At 40.5% G+C, this 16,586-nt stretch overlaps 1 protein-coding gene across 1 annotated transcript in view; it reads right to left on the bottom strand.

Annotated features, from left to right (window-relative positions):
- Window positions 1–1,673: 1,673 nt before the first annotated feature.
- Window positions 1,674–16,586, bottom strand: part of PRKN (parkin RBR E3 ubiquitin protein ligase) — a 779,388-nt gene continuing 764,475 nt past the window's right edge. The window contains exons 11-12 of the mRNA XM_074580279.1: window positions 6,967–7,084; window positions 1,674–2,944 (exon numbers count right to left, since the gene is read on the bottom strand). Of these exons, the coding sequence (XP_074436380.1) occupies window positions 2,835–2,944; window positions 6,967–7,084 (228 nt within the window). The 3' untranslated portion in view covers window positions 1,674–2,834. The remainder of the gene's footprint in view (window positions 2,945–6,966; window positions 7,085–16,586) is intronic.

Below are 16,586 nucleotides of genomic sequence, written 5' to 3'. Positions count from 1 at the left end.
GGCTACCGAACCAACGAGGTAGCTTACACTGGGTGAGATGAATTCTACTCTGATATTTTGGAGCCAAAACAAGAGGAACAGTCTGAATAGACACTGTAGGCTTGGTTTGTTCTGTTTTGTTTTGTTTCGAATTACAATGTCAATTAGACTTTTTTTAAAGTTTTGGAGTTTTTTAAAAAAGTATTATCCATGCAAAAAAAAATAATTATCATTGTAGGAAATTTTAGGTCCAATTCACACATCTGTATAGGAATTCCAGCATTCTTACAGTGTCAGCACAGTATTAGTCCTGATTTTTCATGCCCTTTAAATTGTGGAAACTATGAGAATGTCACTGTAAAGAGAAATCAGGTTTACAGCTTGTACAGTCTCAAACTTTGTGCATGCATGCGTACAGATATATATGTATTAACGTGGAGAAGATCAGGACACGTTTTATTAAAATCTGCAGCATACACTTTTGTTTTTTGGCAGGGTGTAACTCTAAACTGTGTGAAGAAACACTGTGAGAATGGCCTATAAAGTCAGTCCCTAAAAGTGGATAATACTGAGTCAATGCCGGAACTCCTTTCTTTATTCTCCTTTCTGCCCTTGCTTATGTCTTAGATGAATGCTCATAATCCCATCCTCTGACAAGTTCTTCCCAAGAAAGAGATGTTTCTATTTTAGCCTTATGACTCATGCCTACCATGCCTTGCCCAGGCCAGAAGGAAATACAGGACCTGATCCATAGTCCATTGACTTCAGTGGACCGTGATCTAGGGGCATAAATTACATGTTTCTACATGACAATTAAAACATTAACTTGTTATGGCAGACTCTAACTCAGTGAAACTACCTTACAGTGAACAAGTTTTTCTTCCTTTATAAGACAGACACTAAAAACATGTGAAAGTAATTCAGACTTCTTTTATTCCAAATGTTTGTGGATATGAAATAAAGTGATGAGCTCCCATGTAACACACTGTCAAAGTAAAATTAAGCATTATGATCTTTTTCCCTAGCCTGTTGGCAACAAGCCATATAAATTATAAAATAGACCCAGGTATAGAAAATCAAATCATTAAATAATCAGAGCTCACAGTGAAATATCCCCATTAAGATAATGTACTTAAATGAGCTCCGTTGCAGCATTCTATTGCACTCCAACACTTTAAGGTAGCTTCTTCTGCATACATTTTACTTCACCAGTGCCAAAAAAGGAAAATGGTCTTTAAGAAATGGCCATTGTTCTTTCGTTGCTACTTCCTTTGTCTCTCATTTTCTTAATTCTACCAGTTCACTCTCTTGTTTTTGGTACTGCATGCCTGATCTCTTTGTTTCCTCAGACTTTTGGGTCACTTCCATCTGAGACAGATGAATACTCTACTGCTTTTAGCAACTGGACACTTTTGTAGTGAGCCTGGGATTTCTTTATACCTCAAGCTTCTTGCTCTGCACTGACTGATATGAGGCACACCCGTATTTTCAGGACTCTACAGTCATGTCATGCAAAATATTAATTCAAACTTGATAAAAGAAGTCCATGGCCCTGGAATTTATTTTGTGCTAATAGTACGTTTTAACTCCCTACCCTCTCAGCTGGGAGTTTGAATCAGCCAAGGAAATGCATGACCCACCCAATATTTTTGTACTCACTTGCTTTGTATTCAAATGAAGAAAGAAAGAAAGTGTAAAATTTTGACCACTTTATTCATTGTGCGTTTTTTTCCAAAAATGAATCGTGCAAATCCTTACATGGCATATTGGTTGTGGACAGTACCCATTTCATTTCAGAAGAAGACAACAACGTGAAGCACACCAAACAGTAAGATTGTTCAAGCTTGGAAATGCCAGTAAGCTTTACCTACTGTGTTAACATTGTAAAATGAAAGATATCCCTCTGTCCCACACCATTTGAGCTGTGAATGTGTTGTCAGAAACATACCCATATTCTAATTCAATTTAGGAGAACGATGATAGAGAAAACCCCTGAGAAGTCTCCTCCTGCCTCCCTTTGCCACATCCAAAGCGTTGCTGTAAGCACAAGAAAAATGAAGCCCTGTGAGTCTAGCTTGCACAACACTTAATCGGATCCAGTCACCACTGCAACAACAGTCGCGGTTAGAGCTGAAACTGCATCCTTAGCTAATCTTCCAATGGTAAAGTCTATAATGAGTATGTAGGCAGGTTTCGTGTCATATGTTACAAACACACAAGCATAAATATGGCATAAAGCTGGATGTTTCTACAAGAATTTGGTTTGAAAGCAAGACCCCCACAGAAAGCCTGTTAGGAAGGAACCCTGAGAAAACACTGAAGAGCCACAGTCTTCCCTCTGCCAAAAAAGCTGTTAAGAAATAGTGCCTCAAAAATCAAAAATTGTGCTGAATGAGCAAAGGAGCGGTCAAATTAAAAACAGCTGATGCAGGGAACATCCTCCACCCCCTTGACGCTCCTGCATTCGCACACACATGTGCAGGCTGTTCTCTCTTGCAAGAGTTACGGATTCCTGACTATAAATGTCAAAGTTCCCCACAATAACCCTGTCTGCTCTCTATGCTGACAGACTGCACAAGTTCAGAAAGGTGTAATTTACCCTTCTTTGTACCACAATGAGCAGGTCTGTCCATTAGAACAATTACTCTTTTTACTTAGTGGATTTAAACCCCTTGGCATAACTTCAATGTGATTTTGGTATGATTGCATATGCCAGAAAGCAAAAACCAACAGACTGGGCCAACTTCTGAACTCCATGTTCCTGAAACCACTGGGAGTTTTGTTTAAGCCAGGAGTTCAGAATTTGACCCTGATGAAAACAAGCTTTAGCAGCAACACGGGCTGGCCCCAGCCCACTATTCAAACCAGTGATCTCCCATGCAGGTTCTGTTCCACTCCAGGCCACAGTTCCAGCACCATTCAAATCTGCATTGAGGGCGAGGACATTTCATGTGCATGCAGCCACCTGTAAAATAGCAACAGAACAGCTTCGGTACTTGGCAGACACTTAGAGATGTTAATCAACAATTAACAGTGTTAAAATCAACTTTCTTAGGCACTCATTTACTAACCAAGTAGAATACTTAATAAAAGAGAAGTACAAACCTGAAGATTATTTTTCCTGGGCTTTCTAAAACCTGCTGCTCCCTCTCTTGTTGGGGTGTAATGTGCTGCTGTCACTTGAGGGACTGCAGGAGTAGGAGGAAATTAGAAGAGACTGTGCTAGGGATAGGAAAAAGAGAGGACAGTCTGTGGCCTCTCATGGCCAGTCATGGAGGTGTCTGCTCAAGGACACTCTACCCTAGTCCAGCTGTGAGGCAGAAGATGAATAAAATGAAATTCTTTTTTGAATTTGGATTCAACAACTGAGGGATTTGCAAAGAGAATAAATCAGGAGATACAGACTTTGTTGGCTGACTGCTGATTATATCAAAATGGCAGTAGTAATTTAAGTTGATTTGACCTTCTTAGTATCTGAAGCAGCCTTTTGATCACGTCAATGTTTCCTATGTGTTGGGTTTCTTACTTGCCCATATTGTGAGAGCAGCTTTAATTTCTCTGCCCACAACCTTGATCAAATGTTTATTCTGTAATATATAAAACATTAACATTGTCAAAAGTCATTACAGAAATACACTTCAAATGGAAATTATGTTTCTTACCACACAAAGAGATCTCTTGTATAATTCAAACTGAATGAAAAGCATGCAGTATGAAGAAATGCTGAAATGTCATCTTGGTTTAACTCCAGATGGTGATAGGAGGTACAGGGAGTGTGTGTTCCCTACTGTATGACCTGCTACCCTCACATCACCTTTTTTATAAATGCCGCTCTAGAACTTATTTTCAGAAGGTAAAAACAGCAGGAGACGCAAGAACTGATTTGTTAAAATAGGCCTGTCTGCTTCATCTGACAGAGAGAAAAAACGAGCTGTGATGGCAAGGTCTATTTGTCAGTTTATATCTTTTTGTAAGAGATGCGATTCTCCAGACATTTTAATCTTATTTAAATGTAAGCGTACCAATGGCCAGCCTCCATGTTACACTTTACTTAAGGTTTAGATCCAATCCTCTCTTACAATTTGTATTAAGTCATCGCTGGGTAAAACGCATCTCAGTCCTGGTACAGGACCCAAACCCCAGTAGGCACCCCCTGTCAAACGTGTGCTCTACCTGCTAAACTACATAAATCATGTTACTGTCTGCTACACGGCAGCTGAGAGCTGCAGTCAGAGTGGAGAGTGCCTCAAGCAATGTGGCCTGCAGCTTTGTGAGTACAGCAGTTCTCTGAGAGATGTGGATATGTGTTTAAACTCGCTCAGACTGGGAATTGAGCTCTGGGAAATTGTTTCGCTCTTTCACTTTGTCTATTACAGAGGAGTTATTGGCATACAGAAGTATTCTACAACGCCTATATCTATACAGGCTATTATAGAAAAGTTACTGACATAGAGAAATATAGGCTATTACAGAAAAGTTACCGGCATTGTCACTATCCCTTGTAAAAGACAACGTCCACAGAAGCATTTAGGGAGGGAAGGCAGAATTAGTCTCTTGTGTGGAGTCAGTGTACTCCTCCCAAATGAGGTCTCTTGGCAGACTTCAGTATACAGTCGTCAGCCTCTTGACACCAGCTGTACTGAGGCAGAAATGAAGTGCTTCTTTCAGTTTACAAATGTCAGCCTAGAAGCTGGCATGTGCAGTACCAATGACCAGAGAAGAAAGCAATCGCTGCACTTTTTAAGCTTCACGCCTTAATTCGCAGAATCATAGAATCACTGAGGTGGGAAACGTACCTTTGGAGATCTTCCAGTCCAAAGCACTGCTCAAAGCAGGGTCATCTAAAATAGGGTGCTCAGGGTTGTGTCCAGTTGGGTTTTGAATGTATCCTAGAATGGAGACTCGTTCTGGGCAACCTGTTTCGGTCTTCAACCACCCACACAGTAAAAAGCGTTTTCTTCTGTTTAAGTTTCTTATGTTTCCGTTTGTGCCCATTGCCTTCCGTCCTTTTAGTGGGCACCACTGAGAAGAGTTTGGCTTTGTCTTCTTTGCACCCCCATCAGGTGTTTATTTATGCAGTCCTTTTATCATCTTTGCAGCCCTTCATTGGACTTGCTCTCGCCCATTTTTCTCTTGTACGGGGAAGTGCAGAACTGGACCAGCCACTCTAGATGTGTCTCACCAGTGCTGAGCAGAGGGGAAGGATCATCTCCCTCGAGCTGCTGGTGGTGCTCCTCCTAATGCAGCCCAGGATGCTGTTGGCCACCTTTGCTGCAAGGGCACATTGCTGGCTCATGTCCAACTTGTAGTCCACCAGGACATTCAGGTCCTTTCCATCAGGTTGACCCCCATCCTGTACCAGTGCATGTCCCTTTGTTGAACTTCATGAGGTTTCTCTCAGCCCATTTCCCAGCCTGTGGGGGTCCCTCTGAATGGCAGCACGATCAGCCAATTCCAGTGTGTTGAAACATTTCTAGCCTGCTGCTGTGGTTTTGGCATTTTGCATTATGAGGCACTGTTCTGACATGGGTCAGGCTATGAGCAAGGAATCCTGCTTATTATCCATTTTCAATAAATATCTTCTTTCAAAGATATAAAGTATAATGACCTTTATTTCCTTTTTGATACATTGGCTATTTTTACAGGAAACTTCCCTAAACATTAGTGGAGTTGTGTAAATGGTGTCAAATAGAGATATCCTGTTTGTGACAAGTGACAACTGACTGTAATTTAACAGTAAAGATTCTGTAGCAGAGTCTAAGAGAAAGTAAAGGTCCTAGCACTGCTTCAAGCCTGACCAGAAGTTTTTTTTATTTTATTTGGCTATGCACAAACTGATAAGTATGAATAGTCATGGTTATTATTTGTCTATTTCTAATCCAGTTAAAACTTCTGGTTTGAAGTCTGTATTATTTACAAGTCTGTAAATAATTTTTTTGACCTACCCCTCTGTTATGTCTCTTCTGCTGCCCACCTTGCTCTCTACACTTTGCCAAGTCTTGTCTCTCCTTTCCACTCTTGAATTAATGCTTTGTTTCCTTCTGCTTCTTGTGCTTGAAGAAGTCTCCCACTTTCCATCTGCCAACTGCCTTCTTTTCTTTCATCAAACCCCAGGTTTCGGGATTCTGTCCTGTTTCTTCTTCAGTAATATTTCTGTGGTATCACTGCGTGAAGTGTTCTCTCCTTGCAGTTTACGGTGTCTTATCTGGTGTTTTCGGTGTCCCATTGGAATAACTGATGCCACAAAACTGAGGAGCATCCTCCATACTTAATATTCATATAATATTTAGGCAATTGTTGTAATATATTTTGATGAATTAACATAAACACAATTAAACCTGGAACAGCATGAACCTATAGGGTATAGCCTGTTTACTGTTCCTGTTCCCCATTTTAACCACCCCAGTGCCAGCAGATTACTTTTCTTCCTACATGGTAAGCATTGATTAGTGCAACCAGTTTGTCAGGACTTATGCTTCTTGCTTTGACTTGCTCTTCTGCTGTGGGCACGTCACTGGGTTGAGATTAATCTCATCTAAATTCAGCTATATACGATGCAGACATCTACAGCAGGACTAATTCTCAACACCCTACTTTTAGGTGCGATTCTTCTGGCCTACATTAGACATGTTTCATCATGAGATGAGTTTTGCCCTACAAATGTTTCTTTTTTTCCAGTGACAATGGAAAATCTAGACAACTAGCTGAACATTCAGTCATATGAATGGTACATCGGGTGTCTCTCTGTGCCTCATTTTCCCTGTCTATGAAATGGCCAGGCATTTTGTGAGGCTTAATTAGTGACTTTAGAACTAAGTCATTTAGATTTAGTGATTTCAAGATAATTTTGATACAGTGACAGAAGGAAGATTCAAGCTCTGTGTGCTCTCCCTCTCTTGGAATAAATGTACACATGCACATCCATACATTTATGTTGTAAAATGACTTTAAAAAGACAGTTAAGTACAAGATAACTAATAAATTTACCATTTTTTTCTACTGGAATATTGCAGTTGGGGCATGGCTTGGTTGTCTTCTTGATTGTTTCTCTAGATGCCTCTTCCCATCGAGCTTGCATGGCTGCATGTTCATCAACTACATATGCCTGCAAAGAGAGAAAAACCATCTATGGGCACAATACTGAAAGGCTGCACTGGCACATGATGTCTACACTGAAGTGGTAAGTATTTATCCACAAGAAACAGGCAGGAGTGACTGCAAAGCCAGGTAGGCTGGACTTTGTAAGAAAAGCACAATTTTTGCTTCAAAATGCCAACTTATTTTCTCACAGTGTGCACAACACCTGTATTGGGTTGGATCCTGGGCTGTGGAATGGCAGGGGCAGCTGCAGCAGCTAGAATGTGTGTCAACCTGGGCGTCCTTCCTACATCCAGCTGCAGCACAGGCTGCGTTCTCCCTGCCACTCCCTGCCCCGAGTGGCAGGCAAAGCCCTGTCCAGAGGACATGGGGGTCATCAAGCTGTGTTACAAATGCACAAAGAGATGTAAAGCAAAAGGCAAGGCGAAGCAGAAGTCAGATGAACCTGGCTGAGACATGACACGTTAGAATCATAGAATAGAATCATAGAATCATAGAATTGTTTTGGTTGGAAAAGACCTTTAAGATCATCAAGTCCAACCATTAACCTAGTACTGCCAAGTTACCACTAAACCATGTCCCTAACTGCCACACCTACACATTTGTTAAATACCTCCAGGGATGGTGACTCAACCACTTCCCTGGGCAGCCTGTTCCAATGCTTCATAACCCTTTTGGTGAAGACGTTTTTCCTAATCATAGAATCATAGGGTTGGAAGGGACCTCTGGAGATCATCTAGTCCAAGCCCCCTGCCAGAGCAGGGTCACCTAGAGCAGGCTGCACAGGAACGCGTCCAGGCGGGTTTTGAATGTCTCCAGAGTTGGAGACTCCACCACCTCTCTGGGCAGCCTCTTCCAGTGCTCTGCCACCCTCAGGGTAAAGAAGTTCCTCCTCATGTTTAGGTGGAACTTCCTATGCTCAAGTTTGTGCCCATTACCTCTTGTCCTGTCCCCGGGCACCACTGAAAAGAGCCTGGCCCCATCCTCCTGACACCCACCCTTTAAGTATTTATAAGTGTTGATAAGGTCCCCCCTCAGCCGTCTTTTTTCCAGACTGAAGAGACCCAAATCCCTCAGCCTTTCTTCATAAGAGAGGTGTTCCATTCCCCTAATCATCTTGGTAGCTCTCTGCTGCACCGTTTCCAGCAGTTCCCTGTCCCTCTTGAACCGGGGAGCCCAGAACTGGACACAGTACTCCAGGTGTGGCCTCACCAAGGCAGAGTAGAGGGGGAGGATTAGGATAACCTCCCTCGACCTGCTGGCCACACTCTTCTTGATGCACCCCAGGATGCCATTGGCCTTTCTGGCCACAAGGGCACATTGCTGGCTTGTGGTCATCCTGTTGTCCACCAGGACTCCCAGGTCTCTTTCCACTGTATCCACAATCCACAATCCACTATGTCCACAATATCCAATTTAAACTTCCCCTGATGAAACTTGAGGCCATTTCCTCTTGTCCTGTTGCCTGTTACTTGGGAGAAGAGACTGACCCCCACCTTGCTACAGCCTCCTTTCAGGTAGCTATAGAAAGTGATAAGGTCTCCCCTCAGCCTCCTTTTCTCCAGGCTAAACAACCCCAGCTCCCTCAGCCGCTTCTCATAAGACTTGTCTCTAGACCCTTCACCAGCTTTATTGACCTCTGAACATGCTCCAGCACCTCAATGTCTTTCTTGAGGGGCCCAAAACTGAACACAGTACTTGAGGTGGAGCCTCACTGAGTACTCTGCTGAGTACAGAGGTACCATCACTTGCCTAGTCCTGCTGGCCACACTGTTTCTAATAGTAGGTTTGATTCTGCCTCAGGGATTAAAGCCCTTCTTGCAAGAAAAGAAAAACACCAAGGCAAGACAACACTTGATAATGCAGAATGGTGGGGTCCCTGGAATGCAGATGTTTTCATAATAAAGCATACTCCTTTGTTTTGGAGCACTAGATTTCATTCAATCATAAATCTCTATAAATTTAAGAGGCCTTAAGAGGCACAAAGAAGAAACACAAAAATTTTGGAGAAAAAGTAAAAAAGAAGTGACGTGTGAACAATGAAAGCTCCCCAGATAGAATTACACAGATGGAAAAAGTCATCATGAAGAGTGTTTTAAAAGGGACTCTTGTGTTTGTCCTATTTATGACTGGAACAAAATTACATAATCTGTACAAGTGTCCTACTTGGCAATTTCCTACCTAAAATGATACTACAAGGACAAAAGAGATGGCAGTGCCTTGGGTCATTTCTATCACACAAGGTTGGCAACTATGTGAATAGTAGCTGTAAACGATGAATGCAGGTTCCGGCCTTGAAGTTCTGCTCTCTCCGTTCTTAATGTGGGTTTTTTTCAAGCATGTGGGAAAATTACGAGTTTAAACTAAATTATGTAATCTGCAAAAATTCCCATAACTTCTTTGTGTATACCTTCTACATACTTGTAGGCTGTTACGTGGATAGACTTTTAATATTTATTTACATGTGTTTTCTTTTTATTTATGTATTTCTAACAAGACTGATAAAACTTGTGAGTTGGTGCAGTGTCAGTGAGTAAAACCTAGATTTTAATTCTTGTCTGAAGTCACCTGAATTAAAATGGAATAACAAAGAGTTAACATCTGCAGAAACTTGTTTCCAGCTCATCTATTGGCCATTGCAACATGTATCTTTAAAAAACCCCATTTTTTAAAATCAGAAAACCTCAAAAATGTGTTTATGGTATTATTTCTTTTATTTTAGTTCCTACATCACTCTCCTCAGCCCTTTAATCACTTTTATTGCTCCTCACTTAATATTCCTAAATTTGCTAATATTTTTGATGTAGAGGTGATGAAATTGAACAAAGTCTTCTCAGCTGTATCCTAGAAGTGACTTTTACTTTTGTCTCTCTGCGTCTGGAGAGGGAACTCGGCCCTGCACCCCTGCTGGATTATTCAGCAATTCGGCAAAGGGATGACCTCTATACAATGGCACATTAGTAAGTTCTGGGAAACAGAAAAAGCTGCTCAGGCTAATAGCAAAGAACATAATCTGGTATTGATCTTGCAACACCTTGCTCTTTAAGGAAGACTTCAGCAAGCAATCTGAGCTAACTCAGAAAGCCCTGAACACAAAATGGGGAGAGTGGGGAATGCTAGACCTAGGCCTCAGTTTGCCCAGTGCCAGAAGTAAGACAATATTAATTTCATCTCATTGTAATGGGAATTAATTACTTAACATCTATACAGATGATTCAAGATGAAAATTGCCACAGCAGTGACAAAACATTGCTGTTCTTTTCAGAAAAATAGCTCCATGAATAGCTAAGACCAGATGTATTTTTAATTTTTGTAGTCAACCCAGAAAAGCTTCACAGTGGCTCTGTTTTTCCCAAATGGTCCAAATCCAAACTGTGTGGTCCTGAACTTGGAAACATACTTTTTCCCCCATCTTCATGTCTTTGTTATGCCCTAATAGCAAATGACACTGAGGCAAAATTTCACATGCCAAATTGCTAATTTGATTTGTATAAAGATAGTTGATTTTAGTTCTGAAAACAAATAAAAACTTGGGAGGGCTTTGGATTAACTAAAATAAACAACTTCAAGCCACACATACTCAAGTCACCAAGAAAGGACAAATTGCTGAAAACAGCAGAGTGAATTATTATATTAATATTTTCCATTGCAAAAATTCTGGCATGAAATAGATGCAGCAGGATGATATTTTCAGCCCATTAGAGATGAAACATCCCTCCTATGCCCAGTCTTGCTGAATGCTAAGTTAAAAACTTCCTGCTGCAGGAAGTAAATGCAGAGAAATGGCAGAGTGATGGAGTCCCTCCATTCAGTAAAGAAATCATACCATACTGATCTATGAGCCTCCACTGTTCATGTGCTTTATTTAGTGCTCCACATACAATGACTGCAAGCACACATATATTTACCTGCATTTTTTTCCTCAAACACTAAAGGAAAGGTGTATGGCAGTTCTCCATTACCAGTGGCTATTTAAATAATGATCTTTCATCCTAAACTAGCAAACCTAATCTCCTTGACAATGGCCTAGGTAGTAAGAGAGCAGCTCTATCAAGCAGAGGTGGCCCTCACTTTATTTGGCCTGCGTGGTGTTGGATAGGAAGCTCAGAGATGCTCGAGGTGTGCATCACATGTCAGTTCGCTGAGGACAGGAGACTTTGATCACTTGTGATGCAGACCCCACACAATATGCTCTAGTTCCCCAATTATTACAAAATATTTGTGCCAGCACTAGTGAAAAGCTACAAGACTCCATCCATGCCACTTTATGAACAATTTTTTTTTTTATTCTCAACCGTGCTGCACATCATAACCAGGAATGAATACCCATAAATAACAGGAAGCTGCAGTAAGAGCTGTTGCAAGCATTTTTCGGCATCCCCTCTGCAATATTCCCGTAGTGATATAGGGGAAAACGTCTGTCTTGTTATCTCTGGGTCACACTGAAGGACGTAGATTTACTTTTATTCTGTTCCTATGCTGAGTCCTTTGGAAAAACTAACAGGGATAAAGAGACCACAGAGACTCTTAAGAACCATACCACAATACAAGAACATGTACATGGAAAGCTTTTTTTGCAGTTAATCAATATCAGGCAGTACTGTAAAAAGTCCTACAGAGACAGAAAGCATCTTGAAATGGAAATAAAGTGTCCTTTTTAAAGCAGCATCTCATTCAGGTAATAGGGCACACATCGACTTGTTGGTAGAACTACATAAAGTAATCGAACTATGTGTTCACAGTCAGCGACTAAGCAGTACCATCCAGATTAAAAACATCTATGGCCAAACTTCTTGTTCGAAATACTGGAAGCATTATCTATATAATGTTAAATTCCGTAAGTATGCTTCTTTTATGGTCATGCTTATTTTGCCTAGAACATAAAACATCTGAAAACTGAAGACCCTTGATTCAGAATAGAATATGAAGCTGTCAACATTATGTTGTGCTTAGTTTTAGCGATGGTAATTTCTGGACTGCTGCTTGTTTGCTCTTGATGCTTATTTTCTTTCCAATAAGTAAAAAAGCTGGTCATACATAACTTTAAAAAATGTACCCTAGTTCAGCTTCCTTTAAATCAGAAATACTTTTCCTTTTGATCAGAAATGCTTGGGTTTCAGTTAATTTCCCTTGGACAAATAAGTTTTTTTTAAAAGAATGAGTAGAAATACGTAAAATTATGACTTTATATGAAATATAGCATTTTTAAAAGGCTTAAATGTCTCAAACCAGAAAATATTACTCATGTTCCAGCATGAATGTGAGAACAACTATGGATATTTGAAAGCATTTGAAAGGAAGACAAAGAATAATTCATTGTACACAAAGCAATGTTCAACCCACCATAACATTTAGATTAACACAGCCCACTAATTATTTTGGGCTAGAGCTCTAAGCAAAAGCAGCCTCATCTATTGAAGCCTGATCTACAAGAGATGGTGACAGTCCAACTTAAATTTCTTTTGTTTTTGCAGCTTCCACAGGGCTGTTCTATGAACATGTTCACATGAATTAACCTCCTGTCATGTTTAGTGGTGTCTTACTTTAGGGGGGCAGGGGGGGAGGATATAGCAGATGTCTAGGGCACTAGATAGGCTAGAGGGGCTTTGGAAAAAAATGCATTATTTGAGTCATTTAAGAGTCAAAATCTCACAAAGAGAGGTGTACATAGCTATGGGACTAGTGTTGTAGTCTAGACAAAGATTTGGGCTGATCAAAACACTAAAATATGCATAGATAAGGAGTAGGAAAGATATCCATCAATGGCAATGTGTTTCACGCACAGGAAAAATAGAGGTGTCCGTACCACACTGATCCAGTTAAATTCACATGAAGCAGCTTTGTGTGAGCCAATTTGTCTGGTGTGCCTAGGGAATTCTGCTATAAAAAATGAGCTGCTTTGTGATGACAGCAACTAGCTAAAATCAAAGTGATATACACAGGTTATTGTGTCTGATACAAGATGAAAGAGACTTTCACTGAAATCAGAGCACTCTGGTTTGGTGGCACTGCACATCAAGATTCTCACTGCATGTTGGGGCTGCTCATATCAGCATGAATTAAATTGAGGTAGATGGTGAATATTGAATTTACACTGCTCTAAAGCAGAAAATCTAATCTAATACAGGTCATTCTTGTATAACTGTTTTGCATGAGTGGAATAAAGAACATGCTTTCTCCCGTAAGTGGCAACACAGCTGCAAATGACTGTCAGCTTAACCTCATAAACAAAAGCAGCCTGTCACATATTTTTACTTTATTGCTGCCCAAAATAGGAAAGCTAAAATTCTCTCTCTTTTGTTCCCATCTATTTCTCATTAGATAGAAAGTTAAGACCTATTCTCAGCTCTCCTCCGGTGCATCTTTATTTATAACACAGAGATTAATTTTACAGGATGTTTCCTGGTTATAGTTATTTTTCTTGCTCCTTTAATTAGGCATCTGTGGGTTGAAATGTCCTGTGCTTCACATTGTGAATATACCAGCTACTAAACCCCCAAGCTTCAGTTTCTTTTCCGATTGTTTAAGATATTTTAGAAATCAAGCTAGGTGTGCCATTTTTTGTACAGCCATGTTTTATTTAACTTTTTAAATTTATCTGATGGAAAAAAATAATCAATGGTCTAATAATAGATGTTCCACATTTCATACTGTGACTCAGGACTCATTGAAAGATGTTATGTATGATGAACCTCTTCAGTAGCTTTTTCTTTCACTAGGATGCAGTGAAATAATTCTATGATTCTATGAAATAATTCCTGGTTTTTGTGGTCAGCATTTACTATTTATCATTTTTGGTTATTTTCCCCTGTTTTTCGAGTAGAGAAAGAAGTTTCCATAGAAATGCTGTGTTTCTCATTTTAACTCTTGCCTGTAGCACACCATTTCAAATACCTCACCTTCTGTTTTCCACTGTTCTAAAAGCAGTAAGGAAAGTTTGCTGAAATAGTGAAGGAACACGTCTGAAAGTGATATTTGCAATATTTAGAGCCCATAAAGAAAACGCTGATAATTAAGAACTGATTCAGTTCATAGAACTGTGGTCATATGACTGATTCAGTCATATTACTGTGGAGTCCAATATAATATATATGTTTTCCCTAACAACTCACCCTTCACTGAAGGTCCAAGCAAAAAAAGAGCCTGCTGTTTCCTTCATGCAGTAAGTCAGGACACACATGCAATTCCATAATTTTGTTAGAATTATGTCTTCTTGATACAATTTAGTACGCACATTACATAGTTTTTCAATTCTACAGCAATATTTTAAGAAATACAGTGTACCAAGCCTAATTTTCATGAAGCATTAGCTAAATATTTCACATCTTAGCATTAAAATAATTCAGCTAAGGATATTTTGAAAGCACCTTTACTGGGGAATTCCACATTTAAATCAAATTCCGAAATATCTTGCACTCACAGTGGGCCACTATGTTGTGCTGAATAATTACAGCAAACCGCCACCTACACAGAGACCAGGCTTCACAACCTTACATGTTTGCCTGGGGATCTACAGGCATGAGAGATTAGACAGATGTTATCAGTGGATGGAAAGGGACGCCTGGCAAGCCATGCCTGTGTATTTTGTACCACCTACTGGCAACTTCGAGACCTGCATGCATGAGGCAAGGGGAGGAAAAGATGGGCTGGAGGCTCATCTGCAGCCCAAGTGAGCTGGGAGCTTTTGCAGGAACTACATTACAAAAGACTTCAGCAGGGTGCCAGGTGATGTGACCGGCTTTCCTGGATGTGTGCACACACATGGCTGTGCTTTTATGCCGCACCTGGGTAGCAAAAAGCATTTCTGGGAAGTGATCAAATGGGTCTGCTCCAGAGCTGGTCGTTCGTCTGAAAGCTCATGACGGAGTTAGGTCTGAGCCCTGAAACTACGGTTAGGGTTGCAGTCAAGGCCCAGGTGGCATGTACTGATGAATAGGATCAGGTCTGGAAAAAATTATACCTCTGAGGTTTGCGCTGACCTAGTTTTGGTTTGGTCTGATGGGTTCCTGGGTAGACAGGGCTTCTGGATAAGTTTTATACTGACAGTGGCAGGAAAACAAAGCTATTATCTGTATGCTGCATTAGCTACCTGAGTGCAGTAAGGACTGGGTCCCAAATCAAAAAACAGCTGAGGTTTGATTTGAAGGTGGTAGGTTTGGGGACAGGCTTTGGGATTTGGGTGACCGAGGCCTCCAGCTTAGGGCTACAGATGGGACAGGAGCATGCCAAAGGCCTGGAGTGGATACGAAGTTGAGTTTTACAGCACTAGCTATAAACTTGCACCAAAAAAGATTGTAGGTGAAGGTTTAGAACATGTAGCTTTGTGGCTTAGTAAAAATGCTGTTGCTGTTTCTTGTAAAAGGCCACAGTCCTTGTGCCAAGCCAGCACCACAGCCTCAGGACCCGTCAGGCTTTCTCTGGTTTAACAAATGACAGACATTATCTAATGGCCAGGTGACTATTACCTATTTTGCTTTTGCGTAATTTTGTATAATTGCATGGTTTAACAATATTACATGTATTTTTGTAACTAACAGACAACAATGACAAGCATAGGTATTATGGGCAGAAGAAACTGTCTCTGACCCTACAATAAAACACTACACAGAGGAGTAAAGGTGTGGGATGGTAGCAGAGGCCTTGAAAGCACCAGCACAGGATGATACGGGAGGCACTGGTGCTATGAACAACTCTTAGAGATAGAGAGAGAGGGAGAACAAAGAGAGCAAAGACATAACTGACTTCGGTAAAACACACCATGGATAGTAAATTTAGATCCAATGTCAACTTGCAGACCAGTGAAGGAGTGTGTTAACAAACATATAGAAGTGACCCCAAGCAGACCATACAGTGAGAAGGAAAAAATCCTCATCAATAACGACATCATGTTCCTCCTGGAAAAGGACTCACTATGCCAGCCTGTCCCAGGCTGAAGCCACTGAGCCTGGGACCCAGAGAGACAGTGGAAGGTTAAGCATAACACTAGAGAAATGGTTGTTACCAGAAAGTTTGCATAGCTGCTATTTTAACTATATATAATTTGAACTAGCATTATTGTAAATAGACTAAAAGTAGTTCTTTGAATACCTTTCTAAGACTTTGATAAAAATAACAATAATTTTTTTACTTTGCATATACAATGAACCTGGTCTGAAACAAGCACCTTTAGCAGGTAATGAGTTTTTCAATGTTATAAGATGGTGGAAATTCACACAATGTATTCTGTAACCTGTGCACAAAAAATTGGTAACAATTTTTAGCTGCATCAGCAACTGAAGATGTATGTTTAGTGATGGATTTTGCTGGATTGCATGGTTTGCAGGCCCAATTTGTGTCATTTTTTTCAAATATTTATATCTCTGTGCCCCACATTCTATTCACTTATTTACATATGCACCACTTTTACATCAGTGTCATTGCGATTGCTACTACAGTTTACCTTGCAGGTCTTTTATCAACATGCACAGCACCAAAACGTACTGGGAGCTACTCTGTACATGTTCAAATCT

This window comes from Larus michahellis, chromosome 3, assembly GCF_964199755.1.
Source record: "Larus michahellis chromosome 3, bLarMic1.1, whole genome shotgun sequence".
Taxonomy (NCBI): Eukaryota; Metazoa; Chordata; class Aves; order Charadriiformes; family Laridae; genus Larus; species Larus michahellis.
Note: the sequence above shows the minus strand (reverse complement) of the source record. Positions and strands in the feature narration are given on the sequence as shown.